We start from the raw sequence: 15,873 nt of genomic DNA, 5'->3' as shown, positions 1-15,873 counted from the left end.
TATATTTGTTTTTTTTAACAATTGAAATATCTGTCAAAAACCAGTAGAGAAAATTAAAGGGCCCCATATTTTCTCACCTTTAGCATTGTACAGTGTGTTTATAAGCAGTGTAATTGATTGTCATATTTTAAATAGTGTGACATCATCTACATTTGTGTTGTCAATTGAAATTTTAATGTTTCGTTTACTCGTGTAGGTCCGGGTGTTAAAAAAATAGGCATGCAGCAGCGCTAAGCTTGTCGTAAAAGGCGACTAAATAGTGCTCAGAACCTTAGCCGGGGGCTAGGGCGCTCTGCCCACAGTAACTGGGATGTGTGCCCCAGGTGGTTGAATGGGGTACCCCTGGCTTGTTACATGCTGGGGTTGTCAGGCTATAATACGGAAAATCTGACCGCAAACCATAGTGGTGCACCGTGTTGGGAAAGATGCCACGTTCCTCGCACGTTAAAGAACCCTACTGTGGTATTCTCCCGGAGTAGGAATAATAGGGCTCCGCCACAGGAGGCTAAATTGCCCGACCCTACCCACCTCTCCCTATTTGCAGTGGCAATCAAAATTTGTCGACCCCAATGTCCTTCTGTCTCATCCCTTTTTCATTTCATCACATTTTCATGTTCATTTTATCCTCAATTTCATGTTCATCGTCTGAATATAGCTGAAATATTGCTGCTCGGACGTTAAACCCCAACAAACAAACACACATAATGTTTCGTTTTGAACCGATAGTACAGTACATAAATGGTGTTAACTTTCTGTACAACGGGATTCGGGGTATTTTCGAATTAGAATTAAATAGTTTATTAAAATGAATCATGAACTACATTACTAGTAAGTCCGCATGCGAAATAAAGGAAATATATAAAGACTCAACTACGGTTCTGTGAAATCTAATATCAAAGACGTCGATTTACTCAACAAAGAACATAATTGTTTTAGGAAATCAGTAAAACAACCAACTTTAATATAAGTCTGCAGTTTTACCCCCACACCCCCCCCCCCAAAAAAAAGAAAAAAAACCAAAGAAAAAAAAGTTTATTTATTTTTTAATACTAAAGTAATAATCAACTATGAAGAATAACTTAAATATAAAACCAATAACTTAAATATAAAACCATTTTTATACGAACAGATGATTTAGTTATCTTTTTCTCTTTATTACTAAAATGCCTAATATGATAAGGTAAACTCATGGCATTGCAAAAAAAAAAAAACAAAAACAAAAAACAACCGCTATAGTCCTCATGAAATGAAAACAACACAACTACTGCGATAGTCTTCATCCAATCATAATAACTACTGCGATAGTCTTTATCAAAACAAAACAAATACTGCGATAGTCTTTTTGAATAGATTTTAAAGTAATCCTTGTTCAAACAATTGTCATTTATTCCAAAAGTAGTTTTTACATTTTAAATGAATATATGTTATTCGTGGTATCTTGTCAAAATATATGAAAGTTTATTAATATAACATAATTTATTATTTAAGAGGGTTTTTATACAAGTATTTAGTGTCAAAATGTCGTATTTTGATATCATCCGGTTTCGTTTCAACTTTTTCAACGTTATATAATTCTGGTGTTTATATGATACTGTCGCAGTACCACTGATAAAATAATCACGAACACCACAAGAACACATGAACACATAACCACCACTAGGATGAGGTATTGTTTGTTCTGAAATAAAAGACACAAAATTAAAGTTAACATCAGATTAAGAATCAAACTCCAATCTAATTAAACATAAAACTCCATTGTGTTAGAAATTGTAAAAACTGGGATTCGTTTGTCTCTGAAATGATATGGTATGCAGTTTATTAGTGCATAATGTATTCAGTGTATTATACAAAATGTCAAAAAAATTGGAATAATACCATTTGATTGTATACCTTGAAAGTTAATGTTTTGGTGTAATCTTCAATCTGTAGAAATAAGGCTGGATTTCATTTAAAAAAAAATGTCACAGTTAAGGGATTTCCTTAAATTACTTCTGAACTATAATCTCGAATAAGTATTACGAAATATGAGGAAAACCTGCTTATTTGTAGAAAATCTAAATTTTGACATTAGGCCCTATTTCTATAGTTCAAATGTTGATATCAATTTCATTTGAAAATTACCTTTATACTTAGTCTTTAAACTTAGAGACTGAGCAGTGCAATAATCGTACCTTTTGATCGATCGGTTTTGAAACGACTTCAACAGACTGAACTGATCCACCATCAGAAAATGATAGATCACACTGGGATATAAAACCATCTAGATCCACTGCACTTATCTGTAAATGTGGAGAGCAACAGTCACCACTGAAAGGAAATATACCAGTTCAAACATAAAAATTATAACATTTTACTAGAATGCAGCGTATATAAATAAAACTTTCATGTCCATGATATAAATGTTATTGCATCTGTCATATAGCCTAATAAGAAGTATTTCACCGCTATGGCAATTACTTTCGACATTTAGCAAATGTATTGCCTATCGGTAAGGCAACTTTTGAAAAAAATATAGTTAACTCATGGTACATGGAGGCAGACTAATTTAAAACAAAACTGATAGTTTGCCACTTAGAAATTTTCAACCAAGTTTTGTTTCTTAATATATATGTACATTTATTTACAATGAATTTTGAAGCTTCATTTCATTTGACTGATATTGGAAAAAAAGGAAACAAATGAAAACAAAACATCATGTATTTTGTATTGGTTATTGAACTTGATTTAAATGTAATCACGATAAGTAGTAATCACTGGAACAGTGTTAAAATGTGTACAATTAGCTTGAATATTACTTTTCATAATAATAATATGTGTTTAGAATCAGATATTACAAGTATAATACCTTATATTAATTTGAAGAGGGCCACTTGCCAATTCAGTCATGTTCTTGTGGGTGAGTTTTACAGCCTGTCCTACAGATGATGTTATACTTTTTAATATTGTTCCAGAAAACGTTACTTCCGCTTCCGCTGACCACTTATCCCTAGAACAATTTGCTGTATTTAACGACTCAACTTTACAAACACCAATTGTTGATATTAATGTGCAATCTGGCCTCTCTATGTTGGTAACCTGAAATATGTATTGTTTATGCACGAGGGACCAAATTATCAAAGCTGCACAAAACCATCTCGCATGAAATAATTTACAGGAATGAAAATGATGAACAAAACAAGAGGAATCAGACAACCAAGAGTCAAATTAATCTTCTAAAGTTATAAATTAGCTTATTTGTTTGGGTTTAACGTCCGAGCAGCAATATTTCAGCTATATTCAGACGATGAACATGAAATTGATGATAAAATGCACATTAAACGATGATGAAATGAAAAAGAGATGGGACACAAGGACAATGGGGCCGACAAATTTTGATTGCCACTGCAAATAGGGAGAGGCGGGTAGGGTCGGGCAATTTAGCCTCCTGTGGCGGAGTCCTATGGTTCCTACTCCGGGAGAATACCACAGCAGGGTTCTTTAACGTGCGAGGAACGTGGCATCTTTCCCAACACGGTGCACCACTATGGTTTGCAGTCAGGTTTTCCGTATTATAGTCTGACACCCCAGCATGTAACACCCCAGGGGTACCCCATTCCACCACCTGGGGCACACATCCCAGTTGCTCTGTGGGCAGAGCGCCCTAGCCCCCCGGCTAAGGTTCTGAGCACTATTTAGTCGCCTTTTACGACAAGCTTAGCGCTGCTGCAGGCCTATTCTTTCAACACCCGGACCTGCACTGCGCGAAAAAAGTAGAACTTGCGTGTTAATTTCGTATTGGCAGTTTGTTTGTTTGTTGGGGTATAACGTCCGAGCAGCAATATTTCAGCTATATTCAGACAATGAACATGAAATGGATAATAAAATGAACATGGAATGTAAAAGAAAAAAAAAAAAAAAAAAAGGGATGGGTCACAAGGATAATAGGGTCGACAAAGTTTGATTGCCACTGGAAAAAGGGGGGATGGGTAAGATCGGGCAATTTAGCCTCCTGTTGCGGAGCGCAAAGGTTCCTACTCCTATCGAATACCACAGCAGGGTTCTTTAACGTGCGAGAAACGTGGCATCTTTCCCAACACGGTGCACCACTATGGTTTGCGGTCAGGTTTTCCGTATTATAGCCTGACAACCACAGCATGTAACACGCCAGGGGTACCCCATTCCACCACCTGGGGCACACATCCCAGTTGCTCTGTGGGCAGAGCACCTAGCCCCCAGCTAGGTTTCTGAGCACTATTTAGTCGCCTTTTACGACAAGCTTAGCGCTGCTGCAGGCCTATTCTTTTAACACCCGGACCTGCAAGGGGTTCGTATTGGCAGAAAATGGACATTTTGCGCATGGAAATAAATATTGGAAGACAAATATACCACTTGTAACAAATGTACATTTTATACTTACAAATAACTTTCTTGATATGGATTGCTGTACTTCAGCTTTTAATGTTTGTGACACCGAAATAGTGTAAGACCTGTTAAACAAGATAATATTTTTTTCTGAGAAAAGAAGAGCAATAAAGTAATATTGATGTTAAGAAGGGTAAATAAACACGGATACACAATTCTATTGAAGTTATGTTTAGGAACTAGTTCACGATGCTCAGGGTCATATGACAATATGCAATCCGATTGGTCCCCCCCCCAAATCAAAAGAAAAAAAATGAACTACACGTTTCGGTTCATTGGAAACTTTTTGGTCGACAAAACGGTCCATATATGATATTACAATTTGACAAGTATCATGGAATATTTGCTATATTACACTTTTCAAATGTAAAATAATTTTGATCATTTGCGTGGAAGAAAGAGAAAAAAACATTCAACTTTTTTCTTTAAATTATCACGTCACAATCTTAATTTGGAAGTGATGCAGTCAATATATTTTACTTCCGGTCCGTATAACGTTATAAAAAAGGAAACAAATATTATTAGAAAGATAATGGCATCTGATGAGTCAAGGAATAAATAAAAATCAATATATTCTTTTCTTTTCGAAATGATTATATGAAATATTAAGTGATTACGTAGCATCGCGAAAGCAGTGCATGACCTTTCTAATGATAGCCAATTTTATTATTTTTTTTTGTGATTCTTGTTGATCATGGGGTCTTCCCTCGTTTGCATAGATTGAATTACTATTTTTTCTTATATCTAAATGGAATATTAAAAGCAATATTATGCAAGATTTTTACACAACACTGACGAATTGTAAGCGAAAATCCTAGATTATATTTAAACTAGACAATATATAACATTCAACAACAAATCCGACATGGCAATCAAATGACACCAAGTCTAACTTGGAAAACTCGTGATTTTGTTGATATATGAACTAAACACGTATTTAATGGTATTTTAAGGAGGTAGACCTAGGGTAAGGGACACAAAAAATCGTTGGAACCTTTGTATTCAGCATTTTACATCAATCCTATGTATGCATCTAATTAACTTGAATTCATTTTATGCTGCTTCAAAAGCTTGTGAGGCTTTGTTGAAATTGAATATAATACTAATACAAACATACCACCCTTACCCTAGGTCTACCTCCTCAAAACTGCTTATAGTTTAAAATATAAATTTCATCGGTCCGTTCTCATTTTATGACCTGGAAACGTGGTACGGATAAACAAACGGACGGACACGTAACTTCCCATATGGTATCACATATCATCTCGGCACTTCGTGTGGCGGTGTTCATGTAATAAAGCATAAGGAAAGCAACTGTATTACTTACAAAATAACTAACGGCGATGAGGCCTTCAGAATAAACGAACCATTCCCCGCTGCCCCAGCTTCCACTTCCACTTGTTGAGTAGAGAGGCCTTGTATATACCCATTTGATACTGTAATCTGTACTTTGAACGTTTCTAATATCGTTCCAATGTTTGCCACTATGTACTGTACCACCCTCTCTCTACCAACAACGAGGTCATCTGGTAAAGAACAGAAAGTTCTATATTAGTCCATGTTTCAAATTAAGGAATCTATGTTACGGTACAATACAATTTTCCTTAACTTTAATCAAATCATATCGGTACATGAATAAACATACAGTTGAGATTATTTCTAATCTCTCTACAGTCCTGTTAACTTGGAAAATTGGAAAACTAATGTTCAGGGATAAGAAATGTTTTGGTCAGGAATCGTTTTGACACAAATATCAGAAATAACATTCAGTTGTATATTTATGACTGACCAGTCGATCAAGATACAAATATTTAAGTATGCCACCAACCGTAATAAAACATATCTATATATTTTGAACATAAGGCAAATCGGAGAGTTACAGTTCATTCTGTCTAAACAGCGTTATAAATAAATTAAATGTTATATGATCAGGTAGAATATAGATATAGGGCACAATTTACTCTTAAATCGTTCTAAATCGTGCCGTAAATTGCTCTTAAATTGTAACTATAAGATCGCTGTCCTGTCAGTTTAAGACATAATTCAAGAGAGGTAACACATTGCACATAAAATATATCCACATATGTTTGTTACACGACGACGGGCCCCGTGCAGGTCCGGGTGTTAAGAGAATAGGCCTGCAGCAGCGCTAAGTTTGTCGTAAAAGGCGGCTAAATAGTGCTCAGAAACCTAGCCGGGGGCTAGGCGCTCTGCCCACAGAGCAACTGGGATGTGTGCCCCAGGTAGTGGAATGGGGTACCCCTGGCGTGTTACATGCTGGTGTTGTCAGGCTATAATACGGAAAACCTGACCGCAAACCATAGTGGTGCACCGTGTTGGGAAGATGCCACGTTCCTCGCACTTTAAAGAACACTACTGTGGTATTTTCCCGGAGTAGGTACCATAGGGCTCCGCCACAGGAGGCTAAATTGTCCGACCCTACCCCCTTCTCCCTATTTCCAGTGACAATCAAAATTTGTCGACACCATTGTTCTTGTGTCCCATCCCTTTTTCATTTCATCATCATTTCATGTTCATTTTATCATCAATTTCATGTTCATCGTCTGAATATAGCTGAAATATTGCTGCTCGGACGTTAAACCCCAACAAACAAATATACGCGACGACGGGACTTTTTTGAAATTTTCAGCTTTCTATTTGCCTCGACAGGTAGGAACGACAGAAAAAGAAAAAAAACCGTTAAAACACAATATTCGCCAAAAGCAAAATAAATAACATGATCACATGTATTTAATCAGTGTTTTATGTATTTTTATTAACTTACAACTACATACCCGTTGACGCTTTGATACTAAGTTCTACGTTAGTTGGTTTGTAAATAGTTGATAGCTGTCTTAAAAATGTACGTCCTGTGTCATCTATTCCAGCAAGTCTAATCTGAAACTCCTGTTAAGGAACATATATCATTATATCAATTTTTATCAATGAAACCAAGTCTGTATTCCACGTTTAATGAAATATACATTTTATAAGCGTATGATAAAGAATCAGTCACTGGTGAGTAGATGTTCTGTATGCACGTATAGTTATCTCAGTGTAATTAAGAACATGGAAGTGATAGGCTATGAAATTGTCAGAATACGCGAAAATAAGTCCACAAATGCAAACATACATTAGTTGGCAGAGCTACAGATGCTGCACATAGAGTATCTAGATCACGTCTTAATTGGCTAGAGTTGTATGTCGAGATCATGTTTCCATCAGTATCTATAACGTCGATGGTCTCACATGTACCGTTGATTCCAAGGTTATATACACTAACCGATATAGTGTAGTTTCTACCTGTATAATGAAACGCCATTATAATAATATAAACAGAATATTACATGTACATGTCATAATCTTTAGCAATAATATCAACAGAATATTACATGTATTTGTGGGTTTGTTGGTTGGGGTTTAACGTCCGAGCAGCAATATTTCAGCTACATTCAGACGATGAACATGAAATTGAGGATAAAATGAACATGAAATGATGAGGAAGTGAAAAAGAGATGGGACACAAGAACAATGGGTTGACAAATTTTGATTTCCACTGGAAATAGGAAAAGGTGGGTAGGGTCGGGCAATTTAGCCTCCTGTGGCGGAGCCCTATGGTATCTACTCCGGGAAAATACCACAGTAGGGTTCTTTAACGTGCGAGGAACGTGGCATCTTTCCCAACACGGTGCACCACTATGGTTTGTGGTCAGGTTTTCCGTATTATAGCCTGACAACACCAGCATGCAACACGCCAGGGGTACCCCATTCCACCACTTGGGGCACACATCCCAGTTGCTCTGTGGGCAGAGCGCCTAGCCCATGGCTAGGGTTCTGAGCACTATTTAGTCGCCTTATACGACAAGCTTAGCGCTGCTGCAGGCCTATTCTTTTAACACCCGGACCTGCACGGGGCGTTCCGTGTAGAAGTGGATATATGGTATGCGATATATGTCTAGAGGTGTGATATCAGGTATTTGCATTCATATAAAGGGAAACGATATGCAGTTAAAACAATCACTTATAATGCATATACGAAGCACGTATATTTTAAATCTTAATATCTTTTTTTAATTCAGTACTTTTATTTGCTGAACATGACACTACAATCTTATGGGTATATTTTATCTTAGCGTTTATAATTCTGCATATAACTGCTGTTGCATTTTGGAGCTTTCACTTTTTAAGCACATTTTTCTGTGTACAACAAATTTTAAAATCTGATATAGTAAATGTTGATTTTTAAGCATGATAGGTTACATCCAATAAAATGCCAATTTAATCATAATACATAATAAATTTGATTGTTCCATCCGTTGGTAATCTCCCCGTGCAGGTCCGGGTGTTAAAAGAATAGGCTTGCAGCAGCGCTAAGCTTGTCGTATAAGGCGACTAAATAGTGCTCAGAAACCTAGCCGGGGGCTAGGCGCTCTGCCCACAGAGCAACTGGGATGTGTGCCCCAGGTGGTTGAATGGGGTACCCCTGGCGTGTTACATGCTGAGGTTGTCAGGCTATAATACGGAAAACCTGACCGCAAACCATAGTGGTGCACCGTGTTGGGAAAGATGCCACGTTCCTCGCACGTTAAAGAACCCTACTGTGGTATTCGATAGGAGTAGGAACCTTTGCGCTCCGCCACAGGAGGCTAAATTGCCTGACCTTACCCATTCCCCTTTTTCTAGTGGCAATCAAAATTTGTCGACCCTATTATCCTTGTGACCCATCCTTTTTTTTCATTTCATGTTCATTTTATCATCCATTTCATGTTCATTGTCTGAATATAGCTGAAATATTGCTGCTCGGACGTTAAACCCCAACAAACAAACAAACAAACCGTTGGTAATCCATATATTATTGACAAGATACGGCATTCACATTACTGTGGACTTCAAAGACGTTATGGTCGCCTTAATAATTTTGATGGTTTAGTTTTCGTAGAAATTCATTGAGTGGTGAATATTTTTTTTTCTGGATATGGATTTAGGTAGTATCAAACATTTAAGCGTGTCGTCTGTATCATGCCTTCAAACCAAAATTACGCCATGATATTACAGCAAGCTTTGACCAAACTGATTGTCATAGAGATCTGTTAAGGGAACTACTTTTCAAGATGGGATGGAGGTAAATAAAAATAAATTGGTGTATATTCTTGACGCTTGGATTAAGTGTCGGGATTGCTTCAATTGTACCTGCATGCATAGATGATGTGTACGCTAGGTTGGAATATAACCAACTAGCATTTATCCAATTTGAGAATCTTGTTTTATGCTTGCGTTTTCACTGTCGTCTTTGTCATATTTGACAGGTAGCATTTGACCTTTTGAGGAGGCTAATCATTCAAACTATTTTCCGCATACCTGCAACAGGATTTCCGTGTAACGTTACTAAATCACCATTTCCCACTTGGTCAAGCATTTCCACTTCTACTTTAAGTTTACTTTGTGCTGTAACATTTACCGTCCAAGCACCATTAACGTTCCGGTGAAGTCTAATTTTTCCAGATTGTGGGTTCTACAAAAAATATGCACGTTTTAATCACATATACATGTATTCAATAAAATACTCATTTACTCGATGTTAGAGATATGAACATGTTATTCAGATATCATTACTAAACTAAAGAATATCATAGGAGAACATATAGCAAGTCAATAAAGCTAAATGTCAAGAGTATTTGTTTAAAGCAGTGCAATAATTCATAAAGCTTTCAATAGGTCAAAAGTCTGTAAGTTGTGCCGATTTTATTGTGTGTGACATAATATGACCTTGATAAAAAACGTTCTGTGAACACGTTTATCAAACGCGCATATAAAGTATTTCTAGTTTTCGAAAATTTATTATTTATAATTAGTTTGTAAAATACAAAACATTATTGTCAACACTGGATAATGTTCATTCAAGATTACGTCAGTAATAAAGTGTGCAGGACAATAAGACATACAGATACAATTTGTAGCATAGGTGCTTGCTTTATCATGAAAGTGCTTGTGCAAATGATAATATGATACTACCTTCGAGTAAGTGTTACCTGTACTGACAAGACGAGTTCTCCTGAGGACAGTATCCGTGTAGACTTTCCAGAACTGTAATCCTCTTCCGTGCCTTAAATGACACTTACCATAACATTATTCTTATCAAAATATGTAGTGTAACAAATACAATGAATAACTTATTCCGAGTGTAGGACTGATCTTGAATGGTTAGTATATATGTATGTATGTTGGGGTTTAACGTCCGAGCAGCAATATTTCAGCTATATTCAGACAATGAACATGAAATGGATGATAAAATGAACATGAAATGAAAAAAAAGGATGGGTCACAAGGATAATAGGGTCGACAAATTTTGATTGCCACTGGAAAAAGGAAAGATGGGAAAGGTCGGGTAATTTAGCCTCCTGTGGCGGAGCGTAAAGGTTCCTACTCCTATCGAATACCACAGCAGGGTTCTTTACAGTTGGAGGAACGTGGCATCTTTCCCCACACGGTGCATCACTATGGTTTGCGGTCAGGTTTTCTGTATTATAACCTGACAACCCCAGCATGTAACATGCCAGGGGTACCCCATTCCACCACCTGGGGCACACATCCCAGTTGGTTAGTAGAAAGGAACACTAAAACCATACCTGTTATTAATGTGAAGAAACCTTTTGGTTTACATTTGTAATTGCTTCTTGAAAATTAACATTTGAAATGAAACTATTTACAGTTTATTTTTAATCGTTGACCCAGTTATGCGAAATAACCAACTTTGAGTAGAAACCTTTGCGCTCCGCCACAGGAGGCTAAATTGCCCGATCTTACCCATCCCCCTTTTTCCAGTGGCAATCAAAATTTGTCGACCCTATTATCCTTGTGACCCATCCTTTTTTTTCATTTCATGTTCATTTTATCATCCACTTCATGTTCATTGTCTGAATATAGCTGAAATTTTGCTGCTCGGACGTTAAACCCCAAGATACATACATATATACTAACCATTCAAGATCAGTGACGTTACACCCCAACAAAAAAAAAAAAAACAAAACACAACTTTGAGGTAAATAATGCTTCATGAACTGAGCAAAACTTGGTCAAAAGTTAAAAACAATCATCCTGATTTAATTTCTGATTATTTAAAGTAAAAATTAAGATATATTATTCCCGTTGTTTTAACGTTATAATACGTATTATACTCCAGTAGCACAGCATTTTGTGATTGGGGTGTCTGTCAGAATTTCATTCCGTTTCAAAGTGGAGGACTTGTCACCTACCCGTTACTCCTTATGTACCACTGTATGGAAACTTCCACAGAAACTATATTATATGTCCCCGTTTGCAATATCAATATGGAGGTCGAAATATGCATGGTGTTGAATGGGGCAGTGGGGTATCAAGTTTGGTCTAGTTAAGGTTGGAATAAGTGTAGATTGAGTAACTGGATTAAGAATTGGTACCCCACGCCAGGGAATGATAAAGTCTATGTTTACTGATGTGAGACTTACAAACAATATTTATTAGACCATTCATATGTGTAATGCTAAATACCGATTCTATAAAAAAGGTCCATTCAGAGGTGGGTGTAGGAGGAGTAATAGGAGATGGGTACTTCACGTCAAAATATTCATATTTGGGAAAGTCAAATTATTGCTATGTAAAACTCCAAATTGATTTATAGAAATATGTAAAAAAGATCCTATTAAAGTTTCATCAAATTGCATTTTGTGGTGTAGGAGAAGTCATGGATCAGAAATGGGTCCAAATCGGCATAACGGAAGAAAGATTGTGAGAACGGACGTAAGGACTGATACTCTAATCATAGTATGCCCCCACTTTGTAAACAAAAATAATGTATTATATTTTCTAGAATACCTACCATCGGGATAAAACAAGCTCACGTCATTTTCAGTAGCAGTACCTGATACACTGGTCTTCAGCACCGTAACTGTACTGTCCACAGTTATATAGTAGTCAAGGACTGATGACGGAAAAGGGAAAGACTGTATCATAACTTCACTGGATGGAAATATACCCTGGGATATAGATTTACGAGAAGCCACTTGAGGCAGTCTAATCAATACATGTATCACCATTGTATAAAGGTGTGTAAATGATAAATATACATGTGTTAGTCCAATGATTCAGTCCATGTTCAAAGCTTACCTGTATAATTCTTTTTTTCCAAGAAAATTATAAAATGTGAGGTGAAAGTAAACATTAATTCAGTATACAAGATACAAAATAACTCCTTTATTAAGCATCAGTTAATCACTGACTAATGAAATAATATAAAGGATTCGTATCGAAAACTTGTGGATTTTTATTAACCGGTCAATATGTATATCATAATACTTTTGAACGTGCACTTTGGTTAAAAATTAGTAGTAATACACTGTATAGAAGTTAAAAATGAGCGGAAATCCTTGGACAAAATATAGCTGGTAACAAAAAATGCAACACACGTAGAGCAAAACGTACAGAAAAGTAAAACAGAAAGTACACGATTGATTGATTGTTATCTTTTAATGCCGTTTCGGCGACTAGGGCCATATCACGGCAAAACATTGAATGAAATGGAAATATTAAAAGCAAGATCAAAGTCTCTTCATAAAATAATGAAATTAAAACAAACAGCTATTTACATATAAAAATGCACATAAAAGGTGAACCTAAGACATAAAATACATATAGAAACATAACTTCGATAAAACATTTAAAATATTGAAAAATCAAGGAAGGTATCTAATTTAGATTTTATTAAATAAACCGATGTCCCGCAAGAAATCGGTAATGTTTTTAGATGAAACGGTCTTGAACAAATCAAACATATTGGCGCAGTCAAAATAATTTGCCTGGTGTTGGCAAAATCCACACAATCTAGAAGAACATGTTTGATAGAGAAAGGGCAATCACATGGGATACACTCAGGTGGAGGATCACCAACAAGCAAATGGCCATGTGTAAATCTAGAATGTCCAATGCGGCATCTAGTCATGACCACTTGCTCTTTGCAATTGCCCGACCCGGATTGATGAACGCCTAGATCGGGTTTTATGGAATCGAGTTTGTTATGTTCAAGACCGTCCCATCGGTCCTGCCACATCTTTAAAATATATTTCCTTATTAAAGGTTTAAAATCGGTGTATGGCAAACTAACGTCCTTTATTATTTCATTTAATGCCTTCTTGGCAACCCTGTCTACAACTGAATTCCCCTGAATACCAACATGACTGGGTACCCAGAGAAAAACAATCTATATATCAAATTCCCGAAGTCGATGAATATAATATAAAATTTGTAAGATATGGGTGTTTTTCAGTTTGTGATTCTTAATTGCCAAAAGACAGCTCAAAGAGTCAGAACAAATAATAAACTGTGACAGATTAGATTGAGTAATCAATTTAAGTGTTAACAATATGGCTCGAGCTTCAGCTGTGAATATGGAAGCGCTTGATGACAACCGTTCAGTTACAGTTCTATCACCATGGACAGCACCACATGCAACGATATCGCCATTTTTTGAGCCATCTGTATACACCTCGAAAAATCTGGATAGTTTGCTTTAATTTCAGAAATTTTTTGTTGTAAAAATAAAGGATTGGTATCGGACTTTTTATATTCACGCAGATCAAAAATGAAAGAAGGGTGTGGAAGCTCCCATGGAGGGCATTTCGAAGTAACAACAGGTGTCACTTCATTGGTCTCCAGATGAATTGCTTTCAAATGAGGTTTTATTCGAATTCCAAAAGGAGGGGTTTTGCTTTCATGTTTTCGATAAATGTCGACATAAATAGGATTAATGACACAGTCGTAGGCAGAGCTATCTGGGTAGGCCATAAGTTTACTTACATATTGAAGACCTAATTTCAAACGTCTGTCTCCAAGGGATGGTTCATTTGCCTCGGCATAAAGGCTCTCAATAGGAGAGGTTCTGAAGGCAACAAGGCAAAGTCGCAACCCCTGGTGGTGAACAGCGTCTAAAATTTTAAGGTAAGATTTTTTGGCGGAACCATAAACAATAGATCCATAATCAAGTTTAGACCTAACCAAAGATCTATATAAATTTAATAAAATTGAGCCCCGTGCAGGTCGGGGTGTTAAAAGAATAGGCCTGCAACAGCGCTAAGCTTGTGGTAAAAGGCGACTAAAAAGTGCTCAGAAACCTAGCCAGGGGCTAGGCGCTCTGCCCAGAGGAACTGGGATGTGTGCCCGGTGATGGAATGCGCTACCCCTGGCGTTGGGGTTGTCAGGCTATAATACGGAAAACCTGACCGCAAACCATAGTGGTGCACCGTGTTGGGAAAGTTGCCACGTTCATCGCACGTTAAAGAACCCTGCTGTGGTATTCGATAGGAACCTTTGAGCTCCGCCACAGGAGGCTAAATTGCCCGACCTTGCCCATCCCCCCTTTTGTCAGTGGTAATTAAAGTTTGTTGACCCTATCATCCTTGTGACCCGTCTTTTTTTTTCATTTTATGTTCATTTTATCATCAATTTCATGTTCATTGTCTAAATATAGCTGAAATATTGCTGCTCGGACGTTAAACCCCAACAAACAAACAAACAAACAAACAAATAATAAAATTGAGGTATCAGCACCCCAATCGGTACTGGACACCATTTTTTAAATATCTAGTGCCTTAAGACACCTAGATTTAAGTAATTTTACCGAGGAATTCTGTTTCTTCTACTATTTTGATTTTATTACCATAAAGAAAGAGATCTGGGTCCGGATGCAGCTTTCGCTTTCGACAAAAGTGCATACCAACAGTTTTAGATGTAGAAAACTTAAACCCATTCTCCAAAGCCCATTTCTCAATTCTTTTGAGGCAAAGTTGTAACTGCCTTTCAATATTACTCATATTTTGTCCCCTGTAGCAGATCAGAAAGTCGTCTACATACAAGGAACCGTCAATATTGTCCTTCAAAACTAGGGCTAAACTATTAATTTTAATACTGAAGAGAATGACAGAAAGAATACTTCCCTGAGGAACTCCCATTTCCCGTTCCTTCTCGAAAAAGTCGAATTTACCCTCACATTAAAATGACGATCTGACAAAAAAATTAAATAAGAACAGAGGAAGTCTTCGTTTCAACTCCATATCAAATATATCTTTTCAAATACCATATTTCCATGTCGAGCCATAGGCTTTTTCTAAACTTGATTATGGATCTATTGTTTATGGTTCCGCCAAAAACTCTTACCTTAAAATTTTAGACGCTGTTCACCACCAGGGGTTGCGACTTTGCCTTGGTGCCTTCAGAACCTCTCCTATTGAGAGCCTTTATGCCGAGGCAAATGAACCATCCCTTGGAGACAGACTTTTGAAATTAGGTCTTCAATATGTAAGTAAACTTATGGCCTACCCAGATAGCCCTGCCTACGACTGTGTCATTAATCCTATTTATGGCGACATTTATCGAAAACATGAAAGCAAAACCCCTCCTTTTGGAATTCGAATAAAACCTTATTTGGAAGCAATTCATCTGGAA

The 15,873-nt window shown here is 36.9% G+C and overlaps 1 protein-coding gene across 1 annotated transcript in view; it reads right to left on the bottom strand.

Annotated features, from left to right (window-relative positions):
- Positions 1-1,017: 1,017 nt before the first annotated feature.
- LOC148596939 (uncharacterized) overlaps positions 1,018-15,873 on the bottom strand; it is a 31,864-nt gene continuing 17,008 nt past the window's right edge. The window contains exons 11-20 of the mRNA XM_088564348.1: positions 12,257-12,413; positions 10,431-10,504; positions 9,760-9,913; positions 7,535-7,704; positions 7,197-7,308; positions 5,729-5,927; positions 4,397-4,466; positions 2,846-3,075; positions 2,172-2,307; positions 1,018-1,678 (exon numbers count right to left, since the gene is read on the bottom strand). Of these exons, the coding sequence (XP_088420474.1) occupies positions 1,565-1,678; positions 2,172-2,307; positions 2,846-3,075; positions 4,397-4,466; positions 5,729-5,927; positions 7,197-7,308; positions 7,535-7,704; positions 9,760-9,913; positions 10,431-10,504; positions 12,257-12,413 (1,416 nt within the window). The 3' untranslated portion in view covers positions 1,018-1,564. The remainder of the gene's footprint in view (positions 1,679-2,171; positions 2,308-2,845; positions 3,076-4,396; positions 4,467-5,728; positions 5,928-7,196; positions 7,309-7,534; positions 7,705-9,759; positions 9,914-10,430; positions 10,505-12,256; positions 12,414-15,873) is intronic.

This window comes from Perna viridis, chromosome 15 (genome assembly GCF_037379345.1).
Source record: "Perna viridis isolate PV_CMFRI_1.1 ecotype Kerala chromosome 15, ASM3737934v1, whole genome shotgun sequence".
In the NCBI taxonomy this organism is placed as follows: Eukaryota; Metazoa; Mollusca; class Bivalvia; order Mytilida; family Mytilidae; genus Perna; species Perna viridis.
Note: the sequence above shows the minus strand (reverse complement) of the source record. Positions and strands in the feature narration are given on the sequence as shown.